A 13,592-nucleotide genomic window follows, 5' to 3' on the forward strand; every position below is an offset into this window, starting at 1 on the left:
AACAATTTAGTCCCTGCAGTCAAAACACTTGACAGTTTCCGTTAATGTCCATGTCAGTACTCATAAAATGATGACATGTGTCACTCTTATTAAGAAAAACTGGAGAAATACAAAATTAGTTCAAGTGGTTTACCTGATTTACAATTAACTCTATGTGGTATCAAAATAAACTCAGAGATCACTATGGTATGCCAAAAATACAAAATCAATCCTTTCGGTCAAATTTCCTGAAAAAATTTGACAGATTCTGTTATGTGCCACATCAGCGTTAATAAGATGGGGACACGTGTCACTTTTAATAAATAAATACAAATATATTATACTAAAAATATTATAATTATAATGATTACTTTTTTAAACAAAAATAGAAAAAAGGAAAGGGGTGCCAACCAATTGGCAGCCACCCCTTTGGGGGGTGGCCTGTGAGCCACTCCCAGGCCATGGCGATGGCCACGCGCCACCCAACCAGCTGCCACCCCTTTTCTTTTTTCTATTTTGTTTTTAAATTAAAAAATTTTATTTTTTAACGTTTTAATTTTTTAACATTTTAGATTTCTTTTTTTTTTTTAAAAAAAAAAAAAGGAAAAAAATTGTTTTTTTATTAATTTTTTTTTTTAGAGGATAATGGTATTATCAAAAAAATTGGCTTTTTTTGGGACACGGTGGTAGTTTGATGGATCACCTTAACACACTTGAAAATTAAGGAGGTATTATAAACTCAACGGTTAGTTGAGTGGTCTTTTTTATATTCAACAATTTTTTATTTTTTTTTAGTTTTTAGGAGAATAGGGGTATTATAAGAATATTTAGACAAAAATAACCTTTTTTGGCACAAATTTATAGTTTGATGAATCATATTAATACACTTAAAATTAAAATTCAAAAAACTATTCTAAAATCGACTATTAATTCGCAAGCCTTTCTATATTTTTCCCAAGATGAATAGATAGAAAGTAGAAGACATGCCGGCAATGACTAAAGCAAGCTTTTGGATAACCATTATTTACTACCATAATGACTTTTCCTTTTCGGTTCTTTTATCTTTTGAAGTGTCAAGCAATTCCATTGGAATTTATTTCGATAATTAGTATGAATAATATCTTCCTCTTCTAACGCTAATTAAACTAATATTCTCCCGGAACTTGGAAGAATGTCAGAGTGTCTACCTGCGGCCGTGGTGGTGAGAATACTGTCAAGGCTGCCTCCAAAATCTCTGATCCGATTCAAGTGCGTCTCAAAATTCTGGCATGCTCTCATAGGAAACCCTGATTTCCTCTCAATAAACCTCCTCAACCACTCCATTCTCCCCCAAAACGCCGGTGACGGTGATCCTCTCCGTCTTATCCTCTTCCACGCCAGAGACAAATCCCACTGGGAAACGCTAATACACTCTTTCCGCTCTTACGACTCCCTCCAGTACTGCGCGTCTCAAGCCCCTCTGACTCTCCCACCACCGCCAGGACCAAGCTATACCATCGTCGCTTTGTGCAATGGCTTGGTCTGTGTCAGGGACTATAGACGAAGCGACATCTATCTCTGGAATCCCGCCACGTCATCAGAACCTAAGGCTCTCCTCAAGGCCGGCTCTTCTCCCTTTCTCCTCGGATACGCACGCACTATGGAGCTTGTGGGGTTCGGTTTTGACTCGGGATCCAACGACTTCAAGGTGGTTAGACTTGTAGACCAAAACCAATACGGATTCTATGAAGCAGAAATATACAGCCTAAGACGTGGTTCTTGGAGGCTGCTTGATGTGAGCGTGCCCTTTGAGATAGTTTTCATTTCCCACTCCGCAGCATTGGATGGGTTTTTTTTATGGTATGATGACGACGTATGTGATAGACATAAACATGTGAGCGAGACAATACTTGCTTTTGACTTCAGCAACGAGGAGATCCGAACGATGCTGTTTCCGGATGCTCGCTTTTTATGTGACTACGGTGAATACACGCGGACGGTCACGGAGTTGTGTAACACCCCATATTTTAAGATATTAAATAAAATATCTTAAAATATGATTTATGACCTATTAATAAGGTAAAAGAATAAATATGAATGTCTATGAAGTTAAATATTCATTTATTAAGAAGTGTTTATAGTTTTAGTTTAATAAAAACTCAAACAGACCTTAAACTTTGGAATAACGGAAACAGGGTCAAACGAACTCCGTTTTGGTCGATTCAAAATCCAAAACGCTCGTCTCGGAGTCCTCTATCTACATATAAAATTTCATAAAAATCAGAGTTTTCTAGATTTGCCGAAAGTGACCGTGACTCTACTGCCCCTGGACTGGGCAGCATGCATGTGTAGATTCTGCCACGTCATCGCCACGTCACCCTATTGATTTTGTGATATTTTGTAACCAATTAGTCCTATTTATAACTTAGTTTCATTTCTTAGTAAACCCATGTGCCAAATCTAGTTAGGATAGAAATATTTGCTATAATTGGATTTGATTTTATTTGATTTGTGATGATTGAGATTTTAAGATATTTTGTGGGGTGTCAAATTTAGTTAGAATAGAATTTATTAGATTAGATATTATTTGATTTTATTTGATTTAAGTATTGATGAAACCCATGTGCCAAAATTCACATGAAATGCAAATTCATATGAAATGCAAATGCATGTAGATATTTATCTTAGTAATAATGACACCCATGTGCCTTGGAGGATAAGGCTAACTCCCATCCATTAGATCAAAAAGTGTCTACTTGATCCTAGCCATTCATTCCCTTATAAATAGAACTAAATAAGGATTCAAAAACCCATCAAGCTTCACACACACACACTCATGGCAAAGAGAGAGAAAAGTGTGCTTTTGCGTGCTTTTGTGTAGTCCAAGGCTTGGAGTGTGTTCTAGGAAGTCTTTTGGTAAGCTTTCAATCATCAATTTCATTGATTTTATGCTTTAAGTTTTGATTTCATTAGTTTAGGCTTGATTATGTTCATTATGTGTTTATGTTCAAAGTTGATCACTTATTTACCAAATATGCCATTATGATGCCCAAATTCAATGGGTATTCCTTAAATGTGCCGTTATGCTGTCAAAAGTTTTGAAAGGTATTTTTAAGCATTAGTTATAAAAGCGTCGTTGTTCTGCCAAATTTTATAAAGGGAATTATTCATAATTATGCCGTTATGCCGCCCAATATTCTAAAAGTATTTTTAGACATTACTAATATTAATGTTGTTACTCAGCTCAATTGGAATTGGTTATGTTATATAAATATATAGCTTTTATGATTAAAAGTGTTGGTAAAACGATTCTTATGTTCATAAATATTTTAAAAATGCAAAAGGATATTTTGGTCATTATTTATAAATGTTGTTATAATGCCCATATGGAATATGTGACATTATAATTAAACCATTTTTATATGTTGTTATTATGTTTAAATGATTTTAGCAATTATGTTATGGTTTAAAAGGTTAAAAATATAAATAGTGTTAATATGAGTTTATAAGTGAATTGTACTAATTCACTATTATTGGTATTAAATTATACTGCAGCTAATATTTATGTGAACACTTTTCTGAAGCAAAGAAAGAACTGTAAGTATTTATTACTTACTGAGGGTGAAGCTGAATTTTCATAATGTTGTGGTTTCTGTTTTATTTAATTGTTTGCGCATGTGAAATTTGCATATTTTGTCATTTTAATTAATAAATTTAATTATAACAAAGTTGGGAGTGACGTCTGCCAACGGATCAGGGAGTGACGTCTGCCTGAGCCAAAAATATTAATAAACAACAGAGTAGGGAGTTACGTCTGCCTACGGAACAGGGAGTGACATCTGCCTGTGCCAAAAAGATAATAAATTGTTAGAGGAGTAACGTCTCCTTAGAACTCGCTAAACGGGAGTTACGTCTCCTATAACTCGATAAGCGGGAGTTACGTCTCCTATAGCACGCTAGACAGGAATTACTTTTCCTAGACTTTATTAAATGGAATTATGTTTCCTTAAATCTATGCGTTAGAGTTACGTCTCTATAAGATCGAATGCAAGAAGCTCATGATTCATTTTATAATAAAACTGTGCATATAAAACTATCATTACTTTATATTATTGCATTGTGTTGCATTTACTTAAATAAATCAGTAATCATATCAATATTGAAAACAGCGGACTCACTTTAGTATTTTGTGTTGTTGTTTTCCTCTCCGTATTGTGTGATAATACAGGATATGAAGAAGAAGAATATCAGGACTATCCAGACTCTTAGATGGTTCCTGATACTAGTTTTTTAGGCGAGACCGCCTCCCTTTTTGGGAACTACCATGTTGTAGTTCAATAACTTAGTTTAAAGACAATATTTATAATTCTGCTGTTATGTAGTCATTAAACCTTAGATATTTTGGCTTGTATGACTATTTATGCCCTGTGAGGCATGACTACTACTACTTTGTATAATTATGCTGACTTACTTATTATATCTATCTTGAGGTATTTCAGTAGAAGCTCTGAAGTGTTACTTAATTCCTAAGTCTGTATTATATTTATATATATTCCGTTGCCAATATTTAACTCTGATAAGTTAGTAATGTCTTGTGGAAATTCGAAAATTTTCACTTACGCTTTTTGTAAAAGCGGGGCGTTACAAGTTGAATGGATCTATTGCTATGTTGGCTTTTCCTAAGGAGAAGAAAGAGATGTATTTGGATATATGGGTTATGCTTGAATTTGGGGTTAGAGAGTCGTGGACTAGACATCTTAGCATTGGACTCCCATTGCATTTGGAAAGGCCATTGCGGTTTTGGAAGAAGGGGGAGTTGTTCATGGAGAATAGTGAGGGGCAGCTGGTCTTGTATGATCTTTTTACACAAACAGAGACGAATCTTCAGTTTGAAGGGTATGAGGGAACGTTAACAGTTGTAGACTATGAGCTGAGTTCGGTTTTGATCAATGGAGAGAAGGATAATCCGTGAGGTATGGCCCCAATCCATTCCCTTAGCTAGTTAGCTTGTTTAATTCATGTTTCTGTCTTTTTTTATTTTTGTTTTACACGAGTGTTTGGTCCTAAATTTTGCTGCTCGTGTTTCATTATTATGTAAGTTTGCTTTTTTGAGATCCATTTTGTTGAGTGAAGCTGGTTTGATACGGATCAATCATCATTTTCATACATAAAAGTAGGTAGGAGATACAAGAGGCACTTTGATAAACCCAGGAACCATCCTCTTCTCCTCCCCCCCTCCCCCCCCCCACCCCCCCCGCATTAGATGAGACGCACACACAGTCCTACTCTTACCATTTGGCCACACACACGCCATACTCTCCCTGTCGAACCCAAGGGAAGGCACCAGCATACCACAACCAGCCATGGTATGACCCGTCATCACCGAAAACGCAAAAGCATGCAGGAAAAATAAAATCAAAGCATATGGTTGAATCATCAATTGAGGTTATTGTGATTAATTTGAGATTAAGAATTTAAGTAATTACCACTTGGTCCAGCTGTTTGACAAATTGGCTGAAAGAGTAGTTTTATTGCTTTTAGACTTTTATTAGGTAAAAAGAGTGATATATTTCAGCGATGCAGCCCAATTCCAAGAGACCCTGGATTTTAATTGCCACCCATTTGGTTTTTGACATCAATGATAGGCTCAGCAACTTGCCCCAAGATGTTTTTCATGACCTCCTCTCCTTCCTTGTAACTGGAAATCTTATACACTTAAAGCATATTGTTAAGAATATAGAGGCGCATTTGTACTTCAATGTTTTCCTAAATTTCCACCAAAGCCCATTTGGATCATTGCTTGGTTGGCAATGAGTTTACAAGATGGGTCTGATATGAAACTGTTCTGTTTGTTGTGCAGTGCGATTGGTTAGCATTTACTTAATGGGCTGCTCTTGGTGGCCACAAACTGTGCTCTCAAAGAGCTTGATCTTAATATTCGCTGGCTTTGATGCATTTGAGTTGCCGCCTTTTCTTGCTTATTGTGAATCCTTAGAGTTTTAAGGTTGAGATTGGTACCCTTTAGGTTGAAGTAGTAGACATCCATTGAATTTTGGCATGCTCAGCCACTAAGACCTTTTTCCATATTCAAGTTGTCCAAACCTGGAAAATTTGAAATTGGAGCACTGCTTTATGCATGAAGTTGTAGTTCTTGATATAGAAGCAGCTAATCTTAAGAATCTTACATTTTTGAACACTGACAAGGACATCACCTTTGTGTTTTTATTTTCATCTAGAGGCGAACTCAAAATTTCTGCACCAAATCTTTGATCGTTAACTTAAGTTGGTCTTGCTTTGCTTTGATACTCTTTGCAGAATTTATATCATTGAACAATGTTTTCATTGACTTCAACGGTATAGTTCACAAAAAAGTGGCGGCCAAGGCCAAGTAGTGGCCAAGTGGGCGGAACTAGAATCTTGAGTGAGGGGGGACGAAACTAAAAAAAAAAAAAAAAAAAATTGAGGTTAACAAAATTAATTTTTGAGAGTATTTCATAAAAAATTGATTTTTTTATTGATGTTTTAAATTTTTGTACGACTTGAGCCCCAAGCCTTGTGCTAGGTCCGTTCTCAAAAGAAACTTGTTTCATACAGTGTAAGAAAGAAATGAAGAAGAAATTTTTTTACAATAAAACTTGTTGCAATGTGAAAGATAAGTGTTTCTTTCTTAATTAACTATTTTATTATATTCATAAGCCATTTTATTATTACGGTAAAAAAAATAGAAAGAAAGGCATTTTATTACCTTTTTCTTCACAATCCACAAGACGTGCAGCTTGTGCAGTGTGAAAAGCTGCACGTCTTGTGCAGCGTGAAAAGAAATATAATTTTATTGTTATATATTTGACTTTTCAAAATTTGTATTTTTTTGTGCATTGTGAAAATCTACGTCATCGTTAACTAAGAAAGGATTTGACTTCATGTAGACCTCAACCTGCCCTTTTAAGGGGCAAAAAAAATTATTTGGGGGGACGAAAAGTGAACTGTGAAGAATAATAATGGACTTATCAATATTTTTTAAGGAGTTTTAAAAATTCTTGGGGGGACACTCGTCCCTCCCACCATAAACGTGGGTCCGCCCCTGAATGGGAAGATTATATTCAAGATTGCTCTTTAGGAAATAGGTAATGACTGCATGTGGTGCAAGAAGTTTTGGATTTTGTGCAGCTTTTCCAAAGTTATATATCAGTGTAAGACTAATAAAAGTTATATACTGTAAAATGTAGCTTGGTGCTTACCTACTCGTTTATATGTGAACTAAGGGTTATTGTCTTCTTTTTGTGGTATATGCTGCAGGGGTATATAATTAATTGCTGCCCAGTGCATGCAACTTATACTGGATATTCACTTTATTTTTTATGATTATGGGGAGTTAGTGTATGACGGATTGAGATTGACTGTAATTTTTTGATTGAATTGCAGTTAATTTAGACAGGTAATGAGACATGGCTTTGATTTTGTAACGACCCGCCTCCAACAACATAATATTGTCCATTTTTTGCTCTCCCTGAACCAGACTTTCCATGAGGTCACCCATTCCGGTACTACTCTCGCAGAAGCACGCTTAATTGCGAAGTTCTGATAGGTTCATGACCATCACGGTTTTAAAACGCGTTGTGTCAAGAAGGGTGCAAAAGAGGTGACTCCATATGGGGTCTACTTGTTTGAGCAGATAGACTCACTTGCTCAAATAGGTGAATTTCATGGAAAACCTCTCTTATTTACTATATGAATTGGTTGCAATTCGTCTAGCCAATTTCCATCCTAGTATATGACATCTTTGGAGTTTGGAAGGCAGGGAGTCAATGAAAATTGCAAAAGAGTTATGATTCCAGCCAACTTATCACTAACTATGAATTAGGGTTTATAAGACATAGGGCATTATGGTTTAGATAATTTGTGTGATAAATTAATTAAAACACCTAAACCATATTCAATATAACTTAAGGACTGCATATACATAAATGTCACAATATATATATATAAGGATATGCCCAATGTTCTAATTTATCTTGTTTGAATAGTTTCTCGATGAGTTGAACACCTGCAAAATAAGAAAATGTAAAGACCAAAGCTTGCCAGGACATACCAGCGGGAGATAGCTCCGATGCTTAAGTTAATTGTTTGTTTCCAGAGAAACAATGATAAAACCAAAGTTCTATAGATCAATTCTTGGGATTAAAAAGGTTTTCTCCCCAACAAAGTAGAAGTCCTCTTACATGGGAATTGTTTATCCTTCTATAAGCTTGGGAACCATTAGGGCTGATATAATCATAATTTGAGCTTCTCCCTTATTCTCCACTGAGGTTGTGGAATCCTTAAAAAGTATCGACTCTCAGAATGATACCGAGAGTCCTGGATTCTTGAGATTGGGGGTAGTGATTCCCTTCTCTCATATTTGAGCATGCAACAACATATTTAGCTTCGATGGTGGAATCATCAATGCAAGATTGCTGGACATTACTTCAACTAGTCGCTCCACCACCTAGGGTAAAGACATAGCCTGAGATGGATCTCCGGGAATCACAATCAAACTAGAAGTCATAACCTATATAATCAGTTGCTATCAAATCCTCACTATGGTAGACATGCATAAAATCCCTTGTTCTTTTAAGATACTTGAGTATATGCTTAACCATTACCCAATGTAGTGATACATGATTTGACTTATACTTGCTGACTATGCCAACTACAATACAAATATATGGCCTAGTACATAGCATGTCATGCATGAGCTTCCTACTACTAAAGCATAAGGAACCACTCTCATCTGCTCTTCCTCTTAAGGTATCTTTAGACACAGCTCTTTAGAAAGTGTCACCCCATGCTTGAAGCGAAGTAATCCATTCTTGGAGTCTTGCATGCTAAACTTAAACAGAATCTTGTATATGCATGTAGCCTGAGATAAGGCTAACATCATATTCTTACAATCTCACAAAAGCTCGATCCTTAGGATATAACTTTGCTTCTCCTAATTTCTTCATATCAAACTAGTTAGACAACCAGATTTTGAATGTTGAAGATATCCCTACATCATGCCCAATGAGTAGGATATCATCAATATAAACACTAAGAATGTTGCTATTTTATCTTGACACCTCTTTTACACACATATGGCTCAACATGGTTTTTATCGAAGCCAAACGATTTGATTGCCTGATCAAATTTGATGTACCATAACATAGATGCTAGCTTAAACTCGAATGGATTTATGCAACTTTCATTCCATATGCTCTTAGTTTCTTAGCTATGAACCCGTTTCGTTCCGTCATTTAGATGTCATTGTCAAGATGACCATTTAGAAAAGTCATCTTGATGTCCATTTGCCAAATCTCATAATCTAAATGAGAGGAAATGGCCAAGAGATTTCAGATAGTCTTAAGCATGGCTACCGGTGAAAAGATTGTTAGGGTTTAATTAAATAAAGTAACTGGACTTTAGTTTTAATTAAATTTATTTATTTATTGTTTATTGTTTTAGTTAATGAATATTGGGCATATAAACTGTTTACATGTATAATTTTAATAATTATTATTTCTCATGTATATGTAAGGTCTAAAGGTTAAATTGTATATGATGTAGGTGTGAGTAATGATATTATCACACAGAAAATTTAAGTCATAAACCTTATGACTTTTAAATTATTGTTCATAGTCGGTAATCGAACTTGACATTTTATTTGATAAGACTATAACACGTCAACCATGATGAAATATCTTGATCGGGTGAACTAGAGATTTCAGATTGATGTGTTGGTGTTGATACAATTCGCTAAACAAGCCACGTGATCAATTGTCATTCTTTTATAACACTATCAAAAAAATGATGTGAAACTCACGACTACTTATCGCATTGACTCTCAATTTGGAGAGCATTGTAAACACAAATATGAATTGGAAGTCACTTTGATACATTAAGTGTAAGACTTTTTGCTATCAAAATTCTCAGTATGTTTGGTGATCACATGTAGCATGGTAGGAATACAACTTCTCATGAAGGAAGCCAAATCATTTAGTTTAATGAAAGTGATAAGAAATATCCTCTGAGATAGATTTAATGTAATTTGTTATTCTTAATCCTAGGCTTGGGTGTTTGGATAAGAGTTACTAAAACTTTATGTACAAGGTGAAATGAGATTTCACAAGTAGGAGAATAATCAATGTGATTAAATTGGGTACTGAAAGATAAGAGGTATTGAATTAAAGTGATAGTCATTTTATGATTTTAATTCATTACGGACTAATTCATGGAGTGGTTAAATTAGGTTTCAACCTAATGGGAGATTCATTTGTGATGCATAGATCTTGGTCTTTTGTTTCCTTTTGTTTTGTTTTTCCCTATGGATGACTTGGAACTTATTGATCGATGTGGCATTAGACATTAGGTGCCAACTAGCGTGTCAAATATGACAAATGTGGCAAATTGCAACCTGTTAGCTTTCACAATAAAATGACAAATTTGTATAGTATGATTTCAGTTAACGTGATGATTCTTAGTAGTTGCTTTGGTTGTAATGATTAATGTTGATAGAAATATCTGATGTTTTCCCAGCGTAGCATTCTCTTTTTTATGAATAGAGATCCCTGAATCTTATTCTTTGGTGGAATGGGATTGGGAGGCGAACCGTGAAGTTAATTAGTTTATCGGGGCATTACACCTTTAGACTAATAAATTATTGTTCATATTCAGTAATGAAGTTGAGTATTCTATTTGATAAAACTATAACTCATAACCATGATGATCTATCTTGATCATGTGAAATAGGGACTATGGATTGATGAGTTGGTGTGGAATGGGACATGTGAGATGTCATTCTTTTATAACATTGTCAAAAGAATGATGTAAAATTCACGACTATTTATTGTATTGATTTCAATCCTGAGAAGATTATGAACTCAAAAAGTGAAGTGGGGGCTAGTTTGATACATTTAGGAGTAAGACTTTTTGTGGTCAAAATTCTCAATGTTGGGTGTGACAACCTTTTTTTCTTTTTATATACAAAATGGAATCACACAGTAGCATGACGACTAGTCCTCAAGCCAACTAATTAAATCTCATAAACTGGCAAGTTTAGATTACATCAATAGAGTCAATAGATTGCATATTTGTTTAAAGCTTAATTAAAACAATAGTTACACAAAAGAATGGCTTTACAAAATACGTGTCATAAGCGACACAAGCCATTTACCAAATGACTTCACAAAACATGGACTATCTGAGTCCGACAAACCTTCGGCCCCAGTGAAGAGCCTCAGTCATAGTATCCAAAGTATAGCGCCATAGGATCCTCATCGATGCCTGCAGTACCTGCAGCTAAAGCATTAGCATCTACACAGTCGTGGTGTTAGCCACGTCTGCATAGGTAAAAGTATGAGTTCACCAACTTAGGAGTATATTACACATTGGGTTTCACGGTAAATCATAAGCATACAGTCATCTCTATGTATAAAAAATCATTGACATCAATTGAATCATCTCAAATATATTACACATCATCATTTTATTGTACATACTCAACATCCATTTTCATCTCATTACACATCATCATTTTACTGTACATACTCACCATCCATTTTCCTCTCATTTGGTGCCAAAAGAGATGCAGCCTAGTGATTTTTCGTTTCATGGTGCCAAATAGGACGTAGACTAGTGGTCTTTCACATCATAATGCCAAATGGGACGCAGCCTAGTGGTCTTTCACCTCATAGTGCCAAAGGGGACGCAGCTTAGTGGTCTTTCATTTCACGTTCCCAGAGGAGACACATCGTAGTGATCTTTCATTTCACATTACCAAAGGGGACGTAGCCCAATGGTCTTTCATTTCACATCGCCAAAAGGGATGTCGCCCAGTGGTCTTTCATTACACATTTTCTTTCAACCACATCATGAGTTTTACTTCACATAAAACTCATCAAATCATATCCCAAAGCATCATTTCATATTCATATCATCTAATCTCATAAATCATTCTCAAATCTCATCTCATGTTCTTTTCACACACTTTCATCAACACATGCATCACACAACTTTTCTCAAACTTAACTTCACATATAGCTTAACACAACATATTCATGCTTTTTCTTTCATAATTCATTATCAAACTTCATCAAAGCATTTCACGCATACAATCAACAAAATCACATTAAATTGACATTATCAAGTCATATTATTTTCTTTGGCTGCTTTGTTTATGACTTAAAGAAGAATCCTCAACCAAAACTTTGCAATGTGCCACTACATTATCACATTGCATAATACGTTAACATTTTCTAACTCTAAACTTCTAAATAGCTCTCGAATCACTCAATAACTAAACCCATGAAAAGCCCATAGAATTTATAAGGCTCCATTTGATAACTCATTAACAAATAGTACTAGCCCATAAAATTATCTTAAGGATAGAGACTTAAAACCACAACTTAAACACTTAAACCAAAAACTAGGTCTTTGGAGTTTTACCTTAAATCCACCAAAACGTGACTCGATGCTTGGAAATGTTTAATAATGTTCCAAAATGCTCAAAACCTAAAGAAAATTGAGAGATTAGGATCAACCTCTCAAAAATCGACCCAAAATCTAGAGAGATATGGATTTTTGGATTTTACATCAAATCGAACGGTGGAAACATAGATCTTGCTTCGAGGATCGCGTTTCCAGAGTCAGATTGGAGATTTGAGGCTTCGATTTAACGGGATCTAGGTTTTAGACCAAAACCCTAAGAGAGAGGAGAGTTTTCATGAGAGAGAGAGAGAGAACCAAAAAAATGAGCCACAAATCGCCATGCATTGATTTTAATAAAGGCTTGTCTGGACACGAAAGTGACTTGTCCGGACACTTGTATTAGAAATCGCAGAACTAAAGTTCCTATAAGGCTTGTTTGGCCCGTCCTAACACGATTCACAGAAAGTCACTACTGACTTTCTGATTAACCTGTTTGGACCCAGAAATGGTCCGTCCAAATGCGCTACTTAGGAAACCACTTCTAGGCATTCTCTAAGGGTTTTCTAAGTGTTTTCTTCCCCATTTTACCTACTTAACCACCTAATTAGTTTAATTCATTTTTTAAACACTTAATTAATGTCTTGGATATTACATTGGGTGATCACATGTAGGGATGTAAATAAATCAGTCCGTTCGACAACCCGCTTGATAACACCTAATCCAAACTCGAGCTCGGTACTGTACAAACCCGCTTATCACTGTATAAACCCCCTCAATTAGTAAGTGATACATACCTGACTTGCTCGATAAAACTCGATAGGGGCTCGCGAGCTTAGCTCGTACAAAGCTCGACCTGACTCAAATTGCTCGACTCGTTAGCTCATTCATATATATGTAAAGGTTTATATATATATAAATAGATATAAATATGTATATTAATAATTAAGTAATATGTATTATATTTATTTAGCTTACTCAATATTTGTATTTATGTTACTCAATATTTAATATATACTAACTTATATTTACATTATGTATTAATTACTATATTTCCATATTTACACAATTATAGTTATATTATATTTTATATATATATACACTTTTACGTCTTCTTTATTTTTTTTTCAACTTTTCACTTAGTTCAGCACTTTTCCCTATAAAACTCACATTTTTCTTATACAACCTTCAGACCT

General features: G+C 35.1%; 1 protein-coding gene and 1 long non-coding RNA gene across 2 annotated transcripts; both read left to right on the plus strand.

Moving 5' to 3' along the window:
• Positions 1-1,004: 1,004 nt before the first annotated feature.
• On the plus strand, positions 1,005-10,755 carry LOC133879061 (F-box/kelch-repeat protein At3g23880-like). The gene is made up of 3 exons (XM_062317613.1): positions 1,005-1,979; positions 4,593-4,931; positions 10,723-10,755. The coding sequence occupies exons 1-2, from the start codon at positions 1,151-1,153 to the stop codon at positions 4,928-4,930; spliced, it is 1,167 nt and encodes a 388-aa protein (XP_062173597.1). The 5' UTR covers positions 1,005-1,150; the 3' UTR covers position 4,931; positions 10,723-10,755.
• Positions 2,776-4,435, plus strand: LOC133880226 (uncharacterized). Its single transcript, XR_009902216.1, has 3 exons — positions 2,776-2,874; positions 3,514-3,555; positions 4,187-4,435. It is a non-coding gene; the product is annotated as an uncharacterized LOC133880226 (long non-coding RNA).
• Positions 10,756-13,592: the final 2,837 nt, after the last annotated feature.

This window comes from Alnus glutinosa, chromosome 10, assembly GCF_958979055.1.
Source record: "Alnus glutinosa chromosome 10, dhAlnGlut1.1, whole genome shotgun sequence".
Lineage (NCBI taxonomy): Eukaryota > Viridiplantae > Streptophyta > Magnoliopsida > Fagales > Betulaceae > Alnus > Alnus glutinosa.

Bases quoted from the DNA above. Each gene is read 5' to 3' on its own strand.
- LOC133879061 (XM_062317613.1), top strand. From the start codon at position 1,151: ATGTCAGAGTGTCTACCTGCGGCCGTGGTGGTGAGAATACTGTCAAGG. The intron at 1,980-4,592 runs CATATTTTAAGA...TTTTTGTAAAAG, and splicing joins CACGGAGTTGTGTAACACCC to CGGGGCGTTACAAGTTGAAT.